The sequence below is a fragment of the Columba livia genome, chromosome 8, assembly GCF_036013475.1.
Source record: "Columba livia isolate bColLiv1 breed racing homer chromosome 8, bColLiv1.pat.W.v2, whole genome shotgun sequence".
NCBI lineage: Eukaryota > Metazoa > Chordata > Aves > Columbiformes > Columbidae > Columba > Columba livia.
The window spans coordinates 7087211-7104725 of NC_088609.1; the positions used below are offsets into that span (position 1 = coordinate 7087211).

Here is a 17515-nt window from a genome sequence, read left to right on the forward strand (position 1 = left end):
TTAGACTTCACAGAAAAACATCAAATAAGTTTAGACAACAGCTTTCTATAGCAGAGCTCTTGATTTGGCTGAAAGAAAAAGCCTCCAGAGTTTAAGTCATTCAGAAAGACAATCCTACAAATACGTTGGTTTACAAAATTGTGCGTAACATTGCAGGTGCCTGTTCATGGTGAGTTTCCTTAATTATAATTAGTAAACATGATTTACTCCTCTCTTTGGAAGACTGAGCAGGTTTGGGGAGTTTTCCGGGCCTGTTTGGACAGAGGTGGGTTTGGGACGTCTTATGCACTCTAGATAGCATAGCACTGTAAATGTGACCATCTGATGTTTCTGATTATTTCAATAAACTGATTCTAGCAGAATGGCAAACTGCAAAATGTAGTAGTATATCAGGTCATGTGTAATAGCTTTTTATTCACTTTTTTATATGTCACCTTTCAACCACAAGTATTTTAATGTGTTTCTGTGTGTGTGCGCACACGCGTGTGTATGTGTTGATTTTGGAGCGATGCCCAGAGTTTTCCCCGCTCACATTTGAGGGCTGTACCAGTGAGGTGCTATACAAACACAACTGCCGTTCTTGTGAGGTTGTATTAATAGTCTTCCACCTGTAAAGCCAAACTTCTTGTTACGATTCTGGTTATACAAGGCTGAGAGTGAAGCAAATATAATTTTAGGAGTTCTCTGTTACTGTAACAAGTTTCTTAAATAATATGTTGAAGTGTGGATTTTTTTTTTTAATTTGGATGTCTTATGGAGGATGCGGGAGATCAAGAGCAATTCCTTTTAATAGCCGAGCTGGTCAGGATACGTTTCATTTAGTTGAGACAAAAATGATTAGTCTTGGGTGAAGTTCAAGAAATTGAGTTGAATTTAGAATGAAAATAAGCAGTTTATCTACAGCATTAACATGTAAGGAGGAGGATTTTCCTCTCTATGTCATCAAGGGGTTGCATGAGTAGTGAGGTTACAGTGTTGGTGGGGAAGAAAGCAGGTAGAAGATTGAAGAGATTTATCGATAAGGCTGTTGGATCTTTGGAGTTGCGATTAATACGAACTGCAGGATTTGTGCCACATTTCAATGAGTGCAGTTTTTGCCTAGTTAACTTTCCCTTTGTTGCTGCAGGTTGAGTTTGAGTTTCTGTTCAGCTTGAAGAGTTGTAGATAATATGAGTTTTCCTTCTGTTGTTATTTTAGTTGCTGAATTGGGGGTGAAATAGCAGAGTTCCTAAAATCAGTAATAATTTTGATCACAGATTTTAGAATGGTGTTTAGTGTGCTTCACATTTGTCAAGGCAATAATTAATTGGTGACAAGGCAGAGGATTATGTTCATGAATAGCTGCGCATGTCCTTGTAATTGCTTTTAGATTTAGGAATAATGACACTGTCAGAGACAAGGCGACTAGTATGTGCCTGGTGTGATGCGAGAGGAAAGGATCCTCTGTGCCGCTGTCATACAGAGAGCGAGACCTTGAAAACAGGAACCCGGCTGTACTCAGACCCTCAGCTTCTGCAAATGCAGCTAAGGCCGACAAAACAAAGGATTAGGTGATTGAAGAGAGTACAAATACAATCCCAGACAAGGGTGGCACAATGATACACTTACCTATAAGTCCAAGCGTTATTGCTGTTTTACTCTGAGGTCTGAAGGCTCTCGGAGGTCTCGTCAAAATGATTTCTCAAGTAAACCCAAAATAATGATCTGTTGCAATGCTGTTGTCAACTTGCGTGCATGTTTAGTCAATGAAAGTAAAAATTCCTCAAAATACTTCTTGTGTTTTTCTGCTAAATGGGAGACAGCAAATGAAGAAACTTCTAATTCAAATCTTTTTCAGGTATTTATCTGTCAGACTTGACTTATATTGACTCTGCGTACCCGTCAACAGGGAGCATTCTGGAAAGTGAGCAAAGAACAAATTTAATGAACAATATCCTTCGAATTATCTCAGATTTACAGCAGTCATGTGAATATGGTAAGCCAGTGTGTAAATATTGCACTATTAAAGAGAACAACTTTAAAAGCTTTAATATTTGTCTTCTGTAATACAATGTGAGTTAGGCCCAACCCATTTGAATGACATTTACGCTCACTCTCAATCTGAAAGTCTAAGTTTATTATAACACTGTTGGTTATGACAGAGCATCAGCACGAAGAGATAATAAAATTGCCCTTTTCTTCCATCACACACAATTTTGCAGTACATATTTTCTGATTTAAAATGTGAAATACATTGTGCTCAAGGGTAATTTTACTAGTACCTTATAAACTTTGTATCCCTGTGTTTCATAATTTTGTGGCTATGAATTCTAAAAAAAAGTAAGATTGCTTTTGGAGTAGTACTTTTACTGGCCATAATAAAACATGTTCATCTTGCCTTTTGGACATTTATAGTTCTGTTAGTAAATCAGATAATTTTTGTTGGGGAAAAGGGGTTATTTTGGGGTTTTTCTTTGGTTAAAGTTGATCTCCTTCACTCTACTTTTCAAGTTGTTGTAAAGTCGTAAGGCTGTCTTTGTGATGGTGGAATGTGAATAAGCACAGGATTATGGCTTCGTGGAAAGCTCAATCTAATGAGAACATGGGCTGTGAAGGAGTCCTCAGATATAATCCTGTGGGTTCAGGACTTGAGTTTGGCCAGGGACATGCACTCATTTTTCCCCTACATGTTCTCTGAGAAGCAGAGCAGCTCTAGGGAGACACAAATGCAGCTTTATGGACATGGGGAATGTCAGCTCAACACGTGAGAATTGCAGTGAAGGACAGAAATTTCAGCATTGGTAGGGACTGTAGTTTGTTACCTCAATCTCGCGTAAAGAGGCAAGAGATCTGATTCTGTTTTAATTAGTTTCTGGAAAATAACTTTGTACTGTTGGTAAGCACTGATAATGGATGTCATCTGTTCTCCAGATATTCCTCTGTTGCCTCATGTCCAAAAATATCTAAACTCGGTCCAGTACATAGAAGAACTGCAGAAGTTTGTAGAAGATGACAATTACAAGTAAGTATGAAATACTATAACTGACCGTAACTCATTACAAAATAACTTCTATAGCACAAAGCCTGTCACTTTTAAGATTGCACCTGGATCAGGGAATTGCGTGTCTTGGACGCGCCGGTTGCAAGTAGTGAGGTTACAGCTGGCTCCTGTGCTCAAGACAGTTTTCAGCATGCTGGATGGCACATCTTCCTTTTCCATGCCTGGCTGCACCAAGCACAGAATCACAGAATGTTGGGGATTGGAAGGGACCTCAAAAGCTCATCCAGTGCAATTCCCCTACCGGAGCAGGAACACCCAGATGAGGTTACACAGGAAGGTGTCCAGGCAGGTTTGAATGTCTCCAGAGTAGGAGATTCCACAACCTCCCTGGGCAGCCTGGGCCAGTGTCTGTCACCCTCCCTGAGAAGAAGTTTCTTCTCAAATTTAAGTGGAACCTCTTGTGTTCCAGTTTGAACCAATTACCCCTTTTCCTATCATTGGTTGTCACTGAGAAGAGCCTGTGTCCATCCTCATGACACTCACGCTTTATATATCTGTAAACATTAATGATGTTAAACCCCTCACTCTCCTCCAAGCTCAAGAGCCCCAGCTCCCTCAGCCTTTCCTCATACAGGAGATGCTCCACTCCCTTCATCATTTTGTTGCCCCATCTTTCATGTCCGTTTGTCTGTTGATTTGATCTGACAACCTCTTTGAGTGTTCAGTGATGAAGACTCGGTACTTCTTGCTCACGTGTAACACTGTTCAGTTGACAGGATGGGTCCAATGGTTGGAAATAGCTATGCTACTTTTCACTGGAATGGAGTCATCTGTGTGTCTAGTCCCAAGTTCTTAACACTTCAGCTTTTATACATTTCAGTTTATGTTTCTCTTTGATTAGGTTATACTGTGTGAGCCAAATGTAAACACTTGATTTTTTGAGAGGCAAGATATTATCCACCTCTGTCTGCACCCATTCCTCCCCCAAGTATACTGCCCCAAACAGAGCTTTCTACTTCCTTAATTAAAAGGTCATTACCGTATTAAGTGATTTGGCATCCAGCAAAACTGGGGGATGGAAATCTCTGGCACGAGACAAGCCCCGAGGACAGGAAAAAACCTCAAGCCAATCTGTTGCATATGAAGAAGGTTTTTGTTTGCTGGCTGATCTGCTTGAGGAGGTTCCTCCACCTGTTCCCATCCTGCCCACCCCGGAACTTTGTCACCTCAGTTGTGTTGAATTGGTTGCTTGTGTAGCTCCATGGGAATGGTGGGAGGGATGTGCACACAAGAGGAGCAAATCTACTTCACGGATTTAGTCCCTAACGTGGTTTTACTAAAAGGCAGCAAATGGGGACTCTTGAGTTTGCGTCAAAGAACAGTTAACGAGGGCTCAGGCGCTTGGCTTCCCTTCTGAGATTTATAAATTTTTCTCTGTGTGTTGGGATGCAAAAAGGCTTTACCTTTTTGATGAAATGTTCTGTAGCCTGATTTTGAAAGTATTGGATGCTTATCTGAGAGTAAAGCTGTGTGGTCAAACATTTGAAGGAAAAAGCAAAACAAAACAAACCCAATGAAACACAAACACAAGTTTCTTAATGGTAATGTCTACTTCTTAGTGTCATATTGTTTTGATGAATTCTGCACTCCACCATCCTCCACTTTCACTAGGTAGGGCTCATACCAGTGAGAATGTTATTGCTGAAGGAGCTATAGTCCCTTGGTCCTGTACAACCCACATTTTGATAGCAGGGAAATGGAGACGATTGCACGTAGCAATGAAATGTGGCTGCTATTCGGAAAGTCTGTTTTCACACCTATGGGTTTTGTACATCTCCAAACTGAATTTTTTATGGGAAAGGACTGTATTTTGAAGAACTATTCTTACTATAAGTGACTATTATATTTTTATCCCCTAAGGTGTCTGCAAAAAGGCTTAAGTTAGAGAACATACATTTTTATTTGAATATATGCTTTGTTTTCTTCTTCCTAAAGGTTTTTATTTGATTTTAAACAATTAAATTTTAAAATTGTAATGAATCATTGCTAAACTGTCTGGAGATGGGAGGGAGGGGAGCTGCCAAACTTCAAACTTTAAGTAGATGCTTTTTAAACTCTGCTAATTTGAAAGATTCGACTGCTGCAAACTGTGTGAACAAGATAATGTTTGATCTTCCCGGAGTTCTCTGCTCCTGGAGTTTTGCCCTCTTTGCAGTACTGTTGGAAATAGCATTAAGAGAAGTGCCTGTTATAGAAAAAGCTTGAATTATGGATGCCATCAGGTTGATAATGTATTTTTCAAAATGCAAAAGAAGGATTTGGGCTTTTAGACCAGTAAAGACAAAATCGGCCCAGCACACGCGTGCACTTTATGGAAAAGTTTGAAACATGAAGTGTAGTAAGTCTAAATATTTTAGCTGAGGTGAGGGGCACTTATATAATTTATACTCTTCCCAATTCTTATGCTAGTGCAGTGGTATTTTATATATATATATATATATATATATATATATATGGAAATCGTGTGTGCTAAAGGTAACTTTGTGCGGTTTGTATTATTGTATTAACTTCACAGTGTTTCATGCAGTAATAGAAACAAACAGCTTTCAGTTGTCAATGTAAAAAAAAAAAATTAAAAAACTTTTATATGCTTCTGATAAAGTAATTTTTCATGTTTCTTTAATGCAGACTTTCATTAAAGATAGAACCAGGGACCAGCACCCCACACTCTGCTGCTTCCAGAGAAGATTTAGTAGGTAAATGCTTAATAAATGTGAGAAGACTTCAGGTTGTCAAGTGCATTATTTTTGAGCTGAGAATGTGGAAAATATTTGCCTGAGGCTAATAAAGAAGTGTGAAGGATAAATACTGTATATTTGTAATAAAAAGTTTAAAGGTGATTTGTAAAGAAATTCTTTCAAGGAGTTGAGGTTCTTGTATGTATTGTGGCTCTAACTTGTTAGTGTCATTTGGGGTGAAGAGCTATTAAATATTCATTCTTTGCATCTAGACAGAAAGGCCTTCATCTAAACTTTTCATGCTAAAATGTGCATTATTTTTGATCAATGCCAAAAGTGGTTGAAGGTAGGAGTTCTGAAACCTAAAATCAATGGGGCCTGCTTAATGTCAATGTAGCTAATGCAACAGCCGTTAGAACTTACAACATACTTCTGACTAGATGGTCTATTTGAAATAGGTGTGTTCATTTTTAATCCCATGCAAAAAAAGAAAACAAACTAAAATTCTTTTTTTAAATTATCAATGAGTTTTATTACAGGCTATCTCTTATAGCTTGAGGTTAGGAAGTTTTGTGCAACTTTTGCGCAATTTTCTTAGAAATAACCACGACAGAAGATCTGACGTTACTCAGGAGCAATGTCTCTTTTGTTCGCAGGTTCTGAAGTCGGAGCGTCTCCGCAAAGTGGACGGAAAAGCGTTGCAGCTGAAGGAGCTTTGCTACCAGCAACCCCCCCTTCACCGAGGAACCTGATACCGCACGGACACAGGAAATGTCACAGTCTGGGATACAAGTCAGCATTTTATTTAACCCCAAAATCCTAAACTTTGTGATGTATCATCTTTCAGTACAAAAGCTTTGCTTTGGAAAAGTGACATGATTTGTACACAGAACTTCACTCGGAGAGCAATTTGTGGCAAGAGACCAAGCTCCGAACTATAATCAACTACATAATATATAGAACTATATAACTATAATAGTGTCCCAGCTGAAGAGAGTGAGTCAAAAGAGAAAGACTGGCTGTTACAATGGTAAAAAAAGCTAATGAGTTAGACCAAATGGGCTCTTTCTGAATGACAGAACTATCACTAATAGCAACTCAATGCCAGTGTGATTATTTCAGATACAAACTGAAATAATTGCTTTATTGGTAATTTTCTGATGAGACCTCCTTTGTAGACTTTCATATAACTTTGCATAGTAATGGCTTCAGGTTTTTTCTATATAGCTATACTTCTAATTAATATCTTAATTTTTGTACCGGCAATTCCTTTGTCGTGTTTTGAAAAAGACAAGATTGTAGCTTTTGAGAATTCATCTCTTAGCTTATATTGTGTAAGTTTACCTTTCATGACCTAAAATGAAATTCTGAAGTTCAATTATGTAAGTGTTGTAGTAAGACAATAGTACCATAGGATATTGAAAGTAATTTTTAAAGTACTTCTGACTTTCTCTTTGCTCCGAGAGCACTGTGGTGTTTTCAGACCAGCAGTTCCTATAGATAATATAGCCTGTGCAAAACGGCTTATGACTTGAGTCGTGGTCTAGTTTGATATTCGGAACACAGTACCAGCTTTTGAAATGTATCAAAGATAATGTTGTAACAATTTTTATCTCTGTTCATTTTTTAGTTTCATACACAAAATGAATACAGCTGAATTTAAAAGTGCAACATTCCCCAACGCAGGACCAAGGCACCTCCTGGATGACAGCGTCATGGAGCCCCATGTCCCATCACGAGGGCAGGCAGAAAGCTCCACACTTTCTAGTGGAATTTCAATAGGTAGGAACAGTGAACATACCTGTGCAGTACATGGTCTTTCTATAAAGATTTTGGCATTTTTAGTTGGGAATTGTACAAGCAGTGTTACTATTCTAAAAAAAAAAATTCTATTTTAGAACAAACTTGAAATGTAGGTGGAGATGGACAGCGTAATTTGTACAGCATGAACTAGATGCAGACAAATTATAAAAAAGCAGATCATTTTTTGTATATTCTCTTTAACGATGCAACCACTGTTATTCCTCTTCTTCCTTGATGGGGGTGGAGGGAAGCTGTATCAAATTGCTAGGGAGAACTATGAATTGCTGACGGTCTTGAAGAGCTTAATGTCTGAATACTTTGCACTTTCGTCAGGAGTAAACAGCAATTTAACTTTCAGATACTTCAGAATATCAGAATCTACTTAATTTTGGTAAGGTATTTATCTTGCAATATTTAGGGTATTCTTCTTTTGAGAACTTTTGCTTCCTGACTTCCTTATATGACAGCAGTGGCTCTCTTTTCCTGTTACATAGAGATCCATAAAGTGAAGAGAGGGCAGGGCAGATGCCTCTCAGATCCATTGAACTGCAGCCAGACTTGAGAAATGAAACTTCTAATCACAGTCGTTTTTCTTGAAATTATTAGCTTGGTGGAATATGATGATTCTGGTTTTATGCATTTATGGTAATACAAGATTTTTATAATTTTATGTGTTTCTTTGGATAACTTAATTTGAAAAAGCAGTTTTGCTTTTTAGCCTTCATGGTGAGAAGCAAGGTCCTGCAGTTTCAAATGATACTGTTTTCAGGAGCTCTTCATGGATTTTTTTGAAGAGAAAGACATATCCTCTCAGATTTATGCTGAATTTATTGGGGGGAGGGGAGAGAAGACTTTTGTCACCTTTGAGATGTAGCATTGTCCTTTTCTCAGTGCAGCTTTTTACTGATGTTTTCTGTCTAAATATCTAAGGAACTTCTCTGCAGTTGATCCTTTTTTTTCCGGGGTAGATTTCCATTAGAGCCGAGCAGCCAGAGCTGACAAGCAGTTTTTATGAGGTACAAATAAGAACCACTCACTATCTAGACATTTCAGAGAATACAGGGTTTTTCTGCTTGATTTCATCTCTGATATTTTCAACTCCATTCTCTTGCTCAGTTCAGGCCTGACTGTATGGACTTGATATAGTCACCCTTGCCAGTTGGAACAAAATATCCACTCTAGAAGACTCTGATAAGTCACTTGCAAAACAACAACCTTCTGCATTTTGCATGACATCAGCATTTGTGTTTAGAACTTCCCTTCTCCCATTCTCTTCCACGTCCAGCCTCTCCGTACTCGGATAAGAGTTTTATCGCTCTTTGGACAGTCTAGCATCATTATTATCTTTGCTACTTCTTGATTATGAAAATTTCAGAGACGCAAAAGATTAGTAGAGGTGCTAGAAATACATGTGGAGGAAGAGAGTAGGTTCTGGAGGCTTGCGGCCTCTATTCCTGAAGAATTTTTGGACACGTAAGTTGTCTGGCGGTCTGTACTGCTGCTTCAGCGGGATTTAAGGAAGTTGATTGAAGCTGCAAAGTTCTTCCATCATGTTTGAAGTAGCCTGTTTACTCAGGACTTGGAAATGGTACAGTCAGTGCAGCAGAGAGGAGGTTTACACTGTTGTACAACACAGCTTCAAAAGACAGTCAAGAAAACTTCTGAATGTGCATACTGAAAAGAGTGTTATTCCACACCTTGCCCGTAAATGTGGATTTAAACCTGTTGCTCTAGAAACAGGAGTACCTTTTCTTAGATATAAGCCTATATAGGTTCTAGCTTTTTGGATAAACATGGACGATGTTTCTGACATGCTAGCAGCTTGAATGTGACCTTAAAGATGACTATAACACAACTTCAAATCACTCTGAGGGCTCAAAGGTGTTTAGACTTCTTCAATCCTTTCCTATTAGAGCATCTGATACAATCTGCCTCTACATCAAATACTAAAAGAGCAGCAGTGTCACAATACTGTCTATAGGATGTTTGTGTGTAGCACTGTACAGTTATGGTGCTTTATCTAAAGCATTACAGGACGTAAACTTGTGCATTCTTTTTATCAGGCTTCATGTCCGAGTTGCTTTTGCTGTTAACAGATTCCTGTAGTCCACTTACAATTCAGTAAAGCAATGTACAGGCATGTTATAAAGCTTTATCAGAGTACTGTTTCTTTTTCCACTGATGAACACACCAACTTCTGCACATACATGAGGGTTCTTCTACTTGGGTTTCTTAAGTTATCTCTGATAGAAGCTTTCAATTTGTGATAGAGATCAGTTAGAGCATCGCTAGGCTTGAGATTCATGGCTGGATGAAATTCTGTTCTGCATACAAGCAAACTAAAACTGAGCAGTTCATCCAGCGGTGTGTGTGTTTAAACAAAAAAACACACATTCATGTGATAATGGACTATTTTGATTGTGTTGTGCTAGAAAAGACTGGTGATGCATTCTTGGAACGGGGCATAGCATAACAAAATTTTTATATCAGTGTAATCTTTCAAATATATATACTAAGTGGGTATATTTCTTTGCAATGAATGATTCCTAAAGCAGCAGCAAGCAGAAAGCAAACCAAGTGTGGGGTTTCCTGGAAACAGACCTGTCTGTAACGTGACAGCCATGGTCAGAGATCTTTATCAGATTCTTTTCTTAATTTCAGGATCTGGGGACACATTGTGTACCTTCAACTCATTCTGCAAAAACCTAGAACTCAAAAAAACCCAAACCAACCGCAAACAAACAACAAAAGCCTCTTTTTATTTTGCTGAAGTCAAAACAATTCTTGTTCCTAGAACTATGTGACTGTGTTCAGCAGTCATGTGTATTATGCTGGTGTATGGGAGATGTACATCTGCTTCTGTTGCCATTTTTCTTTATAACATAGGTCCTTGTTATCTGAACAAAAGTGAAAAATCTTTTTCCAGCAGTGACAAGGGTATACTAATTAAAAGGAAGAAACACCTGATCAGTCGTATAAACAATATCAGATGGGAAATGTTCCTTTGAATTCAGGAATGTAACAAGAGGAAATAGTCTCTTAAGTTTTAGGTGTTCATAATTTAGACAGCTGTATTCGAGCTGGTCATTTGGAGCTCTTTATAATCACATAAAGAATTAAGATTTTTTCAAGTATGTGATTCATCTCACTCTTAGGTGGGTGGCTAAAAACAGGTTATATGACTTGTGTCCTTAAAACCCCACTTTATTTCTGTTGACTGCAAAGAGACTTCTGAGAGATAACACATGAAAACACAAACAGAAGAATACCACTGCAAATACATCTGCTTTGCGCAGACAATCCACCTGCTTTTAGTAACTTGGGACAGATGCTTTTTCTTTGCAGTGAAAGTTCATTAAGAACCCCCACTAGCTGCCATCAGTAAGTCTTAAAGCTACTGTAGCTTTGTTCTGTGATCCCTCCAATTTGATGAGGTCACTGTAATATGCTCTTTCAGAAGAGTGAGTTTGTCCTCCTGAGGTGTGAGCGTTGCTCTTGGCTGGGCTGAAGGAACCACCTGCACACTCTTACCAGCTGTTCTCCTGCGTGTATTTGCCTGCTGTCACGTCCTCACCTAAAAATAAGATAAATTAAGATGCTTTTACTTAGATCATGGTCCAACTCACAAATAGCATGAACCTTCCTTTTATTCTTAAGATTATTTTTTTTTTTTAAGAATACAGTTTTCTGATACTCCCTGATTTCATTTTACTTTTAAAATGTCCTCCTCTTGCTTAACCATCTCCTAAGTATCTCTGCAGCAATGTTCACTCTCCTTCATTCATGTTCTCAGAAGTTTTGGATTTCCACCAGTTCTTAAGATTTGTCTCAGCTGCGCTACTGAATTTGTTTTTTGAAGCTGAATTTGTTTACAATGGTTAATTGTCCAAATAATTCTGTAGAGGTAAAGGGACAATGTAAAATAGACTCCTCGCTTCTGACGTTGCTTCTGTATGGCTTTTCTCCTCTTATACCACCAAATGTACTGGCTGCAAAGTAATTTTGTTTAGGAGGTGTTTCTTCAAAGCTGCAGTCTCACACGTATCCCACTTAAGAACAAATGTTCAAGTATGAACAAAGAAATACTCATCTGAAATTGAGAATGTAATTTTAGGTGTTCCGAAATTCAAAGAAAACACATCTATGGATTATGTTTGTAGCAGTGTTGGGTGCAAATTCTTTTCTGACTTTGGAGTGTTTTCTTTCTCAAACTATTTTTTTTTACTTATTTTTTCTTAATCCACGATGATATGGATGAAAGCTCTGGAAAAACTAAGGCTCTTGGACATTTGCCTTGGTTTCTGTGTTCCAATCACTTGAAAGGAACTCAAGCCTTTATTCTAATGCAATCAGAGAAATTAATGCTGCAGAGTCAAAGGTATTTAAAATCAATGTTAAGTAATGTAAGAAAGTGCCTTTGTAAGAACAGCATATTTTCAAACCAAAACTGACATAAAATACAAACAAGAATATCAACATTTTAATGAATTCCTCTATTAAGTCACCATCTTGAAGTACTTGAATTCTACAGGGATTATATTTCTCTTTCAATGCATGAAGTATGGGTGTAGGAATACAGTGTATGCATTTATTTTCTGGGTTTTGGCAGCCCATACAGTAGGGAAGGACTCTACAGAGCCAAGATTTGTTTGGTTCCTCACCCTGCTGTTCAGGTGTTTAGGACTCTGAGTTACCAGCGGCCCGCGGCACAAGATCAAAGTCTGGGTAGGGTTTCAGGCAGAAGGAATAGGGGGGTTTTTGAATATTCCATTTAAATGAATAAATAGATGTCTCTTGCCCTAAATGTGGATACCCCATTCTGCTAATGTGAGCCGTTGCTTTAGTGGTAGGGTAAATATAAGAGCTGTATAATACTTTAGGTTAAAAATACACATGTAGATGTCTGGATCTGAGAGGCAGAGAGGGGATACAGGAGTTTTAGTACCCGGTTTCTTCCCCAATCCCTATTAGTATTGTTTGGTCCAAGGCATATGCTCTGGGGTAGGGGGTTTTTTGTGATTCATGGAGCTGTACAAACCACCTGTTTCTGCCCCATCTTTATCCATTTGGTTATTTGCCCTTGTTAACTTTCCATGATGAAGCTCACCAGCTGTGATGGTGTTAGATTTGTGTTGATTCTCTGGCGGTGTATCGCTTGAGGTTTTTTGCCAGTTTTCACACCATTCTTGTTTGGTTAACTAGCAAGCCAAAGTTGAACTATTTAAACTTTATTGTATAATAGTTGAATGGTAACAAACTAGTTCAGATCCACATGAGGATTTTCAGTATGATCATAGACTCAACAAAGCAGAACATAATTTTAGGGCTATGGCGGCTGTCTCCATGATGTTAGCTGGGCTGTACTTTGCTACAGCAATTGATGTTCAGGTCTCTAGACTAGGTTTTTTTCTCTTTTCACATTAGAATTTCAAGCTCTGTCAGGTCAGTCATCAGCTATAGTGACTAGAGCTCTGGAAACACTGTGAAACTGGAGCCAAGAGAGTGTCGGTTGCAGATTTGAGAAGGGGAAAGAATTTTTAGTCTGAATACTTTTTAAACTCTTTGGGGTTGGTTTGTTTATATTAACACCTGTTTGACTTTGGGGACTAACTTTGGGATAAAGGAAGCCTGTGTTAAACGCTCAATATCCTCAGACTTTCAGCGACGAGTGGGTGCCGTGACCGGGGGGGAAATTGGGTGTGCGATGGTACAGGCGTTCCCTATCGAATAAATCGAACCCGGCTGGGTGGCTGTAGTGCAGACGTATGGATATGTGCATCTATGGATGGGAACAGAAAATTCCTGCCTGTATTCAGCTGCAGGACTAGAGCTCTGCCCAAACAATCCTAAAACTTCTCAGATCATCAGCAGCGCAATTAGTGAAAAAAACATCTCGCCAATTGCTGTTATTCCTAAGATAGAAAAAAGCCTTCCTGCTATGTAGTAAAGATAAATGTGGCCATGATTGTTTTTGTAAATACTGTACAAGACATTTTTAATTTTAGTAGCAATAGAGAAAACTAGGAAGATAGTGGTTTGTGTCAAGTGGCTTCTTACATAAAACCAAAACTTGTGTAGGACATTATTTAATAGAAAGGATTTATACTACCTAGGATTTGTTATTAAGTTTAACCTGAAGACCTGCTTGAGGTTGTTGGAAAAACTCAAATATCGAGTACATACTTAAGAAGAATTTAAGAAGGTGATATATTTTTAAAGTAGTGAATGAATGAAATATTTCCAGTTGAGGTGACAGTCAAATAGTGCACTTAATGTTTAAACAGAATTTGGCTAGGCATCTAGCTTTTAGTAAGTTAAAAAGTTCCTTTCACCTCTGTCTTGTTTTAGAGGGAGGTACTTAGTGTATATTCTTTTGCTTTTCAGGAGAGAGGGTTTTTTTAGCATCGGAACTTTTGTTGCATAAAAAAATCTTCCAGAGGTTTTTAGAATCTGAAAAATATTCCATTAGAGATGTTGTATGTAGATGAGAAAGAGGGGTGGTCGAATACTAAACCCCAGCCTTTTCCAGGTTTTTGTTATAATTTTTAAAACCTGTTTAGGCATCAGTAGAAAGGTTAAATGAATAGCCGTGATGTTCGGCCCACTTTTTTCTAATTAACATTGCTTTTAAAAGTGTAATTGACAATTTCTGTATAGAGCAAATGTTGTAAATAAGACCTTTATGAATCCTCCAAATTGGTTTAAGTTTTGTAACTGTACTGGCATGGTAACGAGGATTATCACTTTCCAAAAGGTGACTTTTCAGCTCTTTTGCTCTGGATCGTTTGGCAATTGTAAAGTTATGATGTTATTTGTGGACCTGCTGTGAGCTGATGCATCAGATTTTTTTTCTCTACTTCTAGCCTTTAAAATAAAATACTTGTAGTAATATCGGCTTACATTGTGAAACACAGAAGGAAAGACTGTTGCGATCTCACAGAATATGTGCGAGTTAGCTTTAAGAAGTTATTTGAGGCTTCTCAAATCAGCAAAACCTTTTAATGTGTTGGAGATTCAACGGTGAGTTTGTACCACCGTGAAGCTGCGCCTCTTGGTCGTGACCATATGTGCTTTCATAAGGAATTATTTAAATAAGTGACCTTTCTTTTTAAGTGCTACTTGTGCCAATCAGACAAATCCACATTTAGGTTGTTCTTTACCTTTTGACGATGCCTTTCCCATTTAGTAGCGCTTCTCCAGATCCAGTTCCTTCAAATCTCTACCTCCGTTTCCTGAAGCAAATCACCAAATATTTTCATTGTAGTATTTGAGAGAAATATTTCTTAACTGTTCTGAGGAGAAGCAGACATAACTGAAATATTTGGGTTGTAGATGATGAAATAACCTATCATTCATTCTTAAATTTTTCAAGGTAGCAGTGATGGGTCTGAACTCAGTGAAGAGACTTCCTGGCCAGCCTTTGAAAGGTAGGAAAAACTGACACTCACAAACTGCATTTCTCTATTCTGACATTGCTGCTTATGCTCTTTCACTCAGTCCTGCAAATGGTGCTTTATTTTAGTGATCTATAGGTAAGAATATTTAATAAACTGTAGTAAGTTCACTGGAATTGCTAAAGCAGGAGAGAAGTAGCTTTCGCTTACTAGTGGTCAAATAGGGCTTTTGGCTGATTGGATGCCCAGTCATTGCACACGTGAATAGCTCAACCACAGTACCATTAAACCCTAAGTGATATTTCTGTTTTATATATTTGCATACCCTGTGTATTCTGTTCATGTGACCTAGTTTTTTTCATTTTCACTTTCCCCGAGGCATTTCATCCATTCTTGGTCCCTTTGTTAATGTTGTTGACATTGTCTTTCCCATGTGCTCTTCACTTCGTTATTACTTGCCAGTGTTACATGGGAAAGCACAGCATTTCTGCTTTTGTGGTTCGGAATTAATGCCGTGTTACTTATCGAAATACCTGCAAATGCTCAGGTGATCTTGACCATCTCCACCCTTTCCCATGTTGTATTTGCGAATGAGGAACAAGACTAACAGCTGTAGTTTAATATAGTAAAAGGCAGAAATGCCATCTTTCCACAGCTCGGTAAGATGCACCATACAGTGCTTAGCTTGCTTCTGTAACTCAGTTTCAGGTAATTCAACTTCAGAATTGCCATGGATGACTTTTTCTGCCATGCTATGAAGTTATGTTTAGTAGAAATTTTTGCCAAAGAACAGTATAGTTGGGAACCATTACCAAAACCTTATATGCCACTTGAATTCATTGAAGCAGTCCAAGTTCTATGTTACTTTTTGGAAGAAACATTTGAAAACATCTTAGTGCCAAAGGTAAACTATTTGGTATCTCATGCTCTAAATATGATTACATTAATAAGTGCCCTTACGATTATATTAGATAAGAAATAAGATTGTTGCAAATGGGCATACAAAGAAAATCAGGTCAAGAAGAATATCTGTAACTTGTATTTGCTCCATGATGCAACCTGCAACATTCAAAAGGTTTTCTTCTTGCTTTTCCCACCCTGTTGCATTACGGAATTAATCAAGTTCAGGTTAATTCTCAAAGCCAAAAAGTTCCACGGGAAAGCCTTAGACAAAGTGATGAACTGAGTGCTTTTACCTTAAGTAGCATAAAAACCTTAAAATTTTAGTAAGATTCAGGCTTACGTTCATGTTTTTAGAGAAAGGTGACACCCCGGAGTTGTGTGGACTTTGGAGACAAAGCAGAGGTTTTTCATCCCGGTTGTAGTGAGAACCAGCTGGCTCAGACTTCCCCTATTAAAAGGTCTGCTCCGTGTCAAAGAATAATGTCAGAAGATTCCTTCTCCTCTCTGTTCCACTTGCCTTCAGCACTTCCCTCTCTCCTGACAGAGCTCTTTGGGAACTCTGCTGGACGTCACAAGCTTTTAAGGCTGAGTTTTCTTGCCTGCTTTCAGAGATGAGGGATTGGGTTCCTTACAGACATTCACCTGTGAAATTGCTAGAGATGCGCAGCAACTTTGTCTGTTCCTTGCTTCATGAGATGATGCAGCATGTTTTAGATTTTAATCGGTAATACACTGAAAAGTAAATATTAAAATTAAAGATAGAGAGGACGTCTCTAGTGTGGGTCTGTAGAGTGGGTTTCCATTCTTGTGAAGGAGTTTTTAAGTGAGGGAGAAGCATCAGTTGTCTGGAATTGGAATTAACAGCTGCTGGCAAAATCGGGATGCTTCCAGTGTTACTAATGACTACGTTCCTATAGAGTGCGAGTGGGAATTCAATATTCCTTAGTGATTTAGGAACAGGATCTTTGGGTAGTAGGGCTTAAATCAGCATAGTATGCCTAACAGGACATAATTAGATACTCCACATGCAGATTCCCCGGGTAACAGAAGGAATTGTATAAAATATTTTGGGTTTTTTTTCTGTCCCTCCTGTTGTTTGTAACTGGGAAAAAGAGAAGGGATGAGAACTAGAGTCACTGATTGTTTTTAAGCGCAACAGGAACTGAGTCTGAAACTTGAGTAAGAGCTTTGAGCATTGGGGTGTCCCTTTAGGCTCATCAAAATTACTTGAAGGACTTTAAATCCAAGTCCTGACAGCTCTATGATGTTAAGGGCAGTATACTAAGGGGCACTTCAGTCTCATTGACTGTCATCCCAAGTGTCTCTGAAAAGATTTGCCTGAAAATGCTTGAATGCAAGAGTGGTAACCCCCTTGTTATGAAAAAAACAAGCTTAAAGGTAAGAAGGAAACGTATTCCAAATATACAGCTTATCTTATGGTTTTCTTTCCTTCATCTTATTGTTTTGTCTGTATCTTGAATGTATTGTAAAATGAAAATACTTAGTAAGTTCAAAGATATCAGTTACATTGAAAAAGAAATGATGGCACATTCTGGGATAGGTTAGTAGGTGGCAATTCATTAGTTTCTTTTTCATAGTTCTTCCTGTGGCAAAGTCAATGGTGTGAGCTGGTTTAAAAACAAAACCAACCAAGCAAAACCCATTCTTCTTTAATGCTGCAGACCTTTTCTGTGTCC

General features: G+C 38.3%; 1 protein-coding gene across 18 annotated transcripts in view; it reads left to right on the forward strand.

Annotated features, from left to right (window-relative positions):
- Nucleotides 1-17515, forward strand: part of RALGPS2 (Ral GEF with PH domain and SH3 binding motif 2) — a 157242-nt gene that overhangs the window by 120090 nt on the left and 19637 nt on the right. For all 18 annotated transcript variants that reach the window (XM_065071752.1, XM_065071747.1, XM_065071745.1 and 15 more), the window contains exons 9-14: nucleotides 1838-1975; nucleotides 2911-3001; nucleotides 5669-5736; nucleotides 6375-6510; nucleotides 7349-7500; nucleotides 14894-14948. In XM_065071752.1, coding sequence (XP_064927824.1) covers nucleotides 1838-1975; nucleotides 2911-3001; nucleotides 5669-5736; nucleotides 6375-6510; nucleotides 7349-7500; nucleotides 14894-14948 — 640 coding nt within the window. The remainder of the gene's footprint in view (nucleotides 1-1837; nucleotides 1976-2910; nucleotides 3002-5668; nucleotides 5737-6374; nucleotides 6511-7348; nucleotides 7501-14893; nucleotides 14949-17515) is intronic.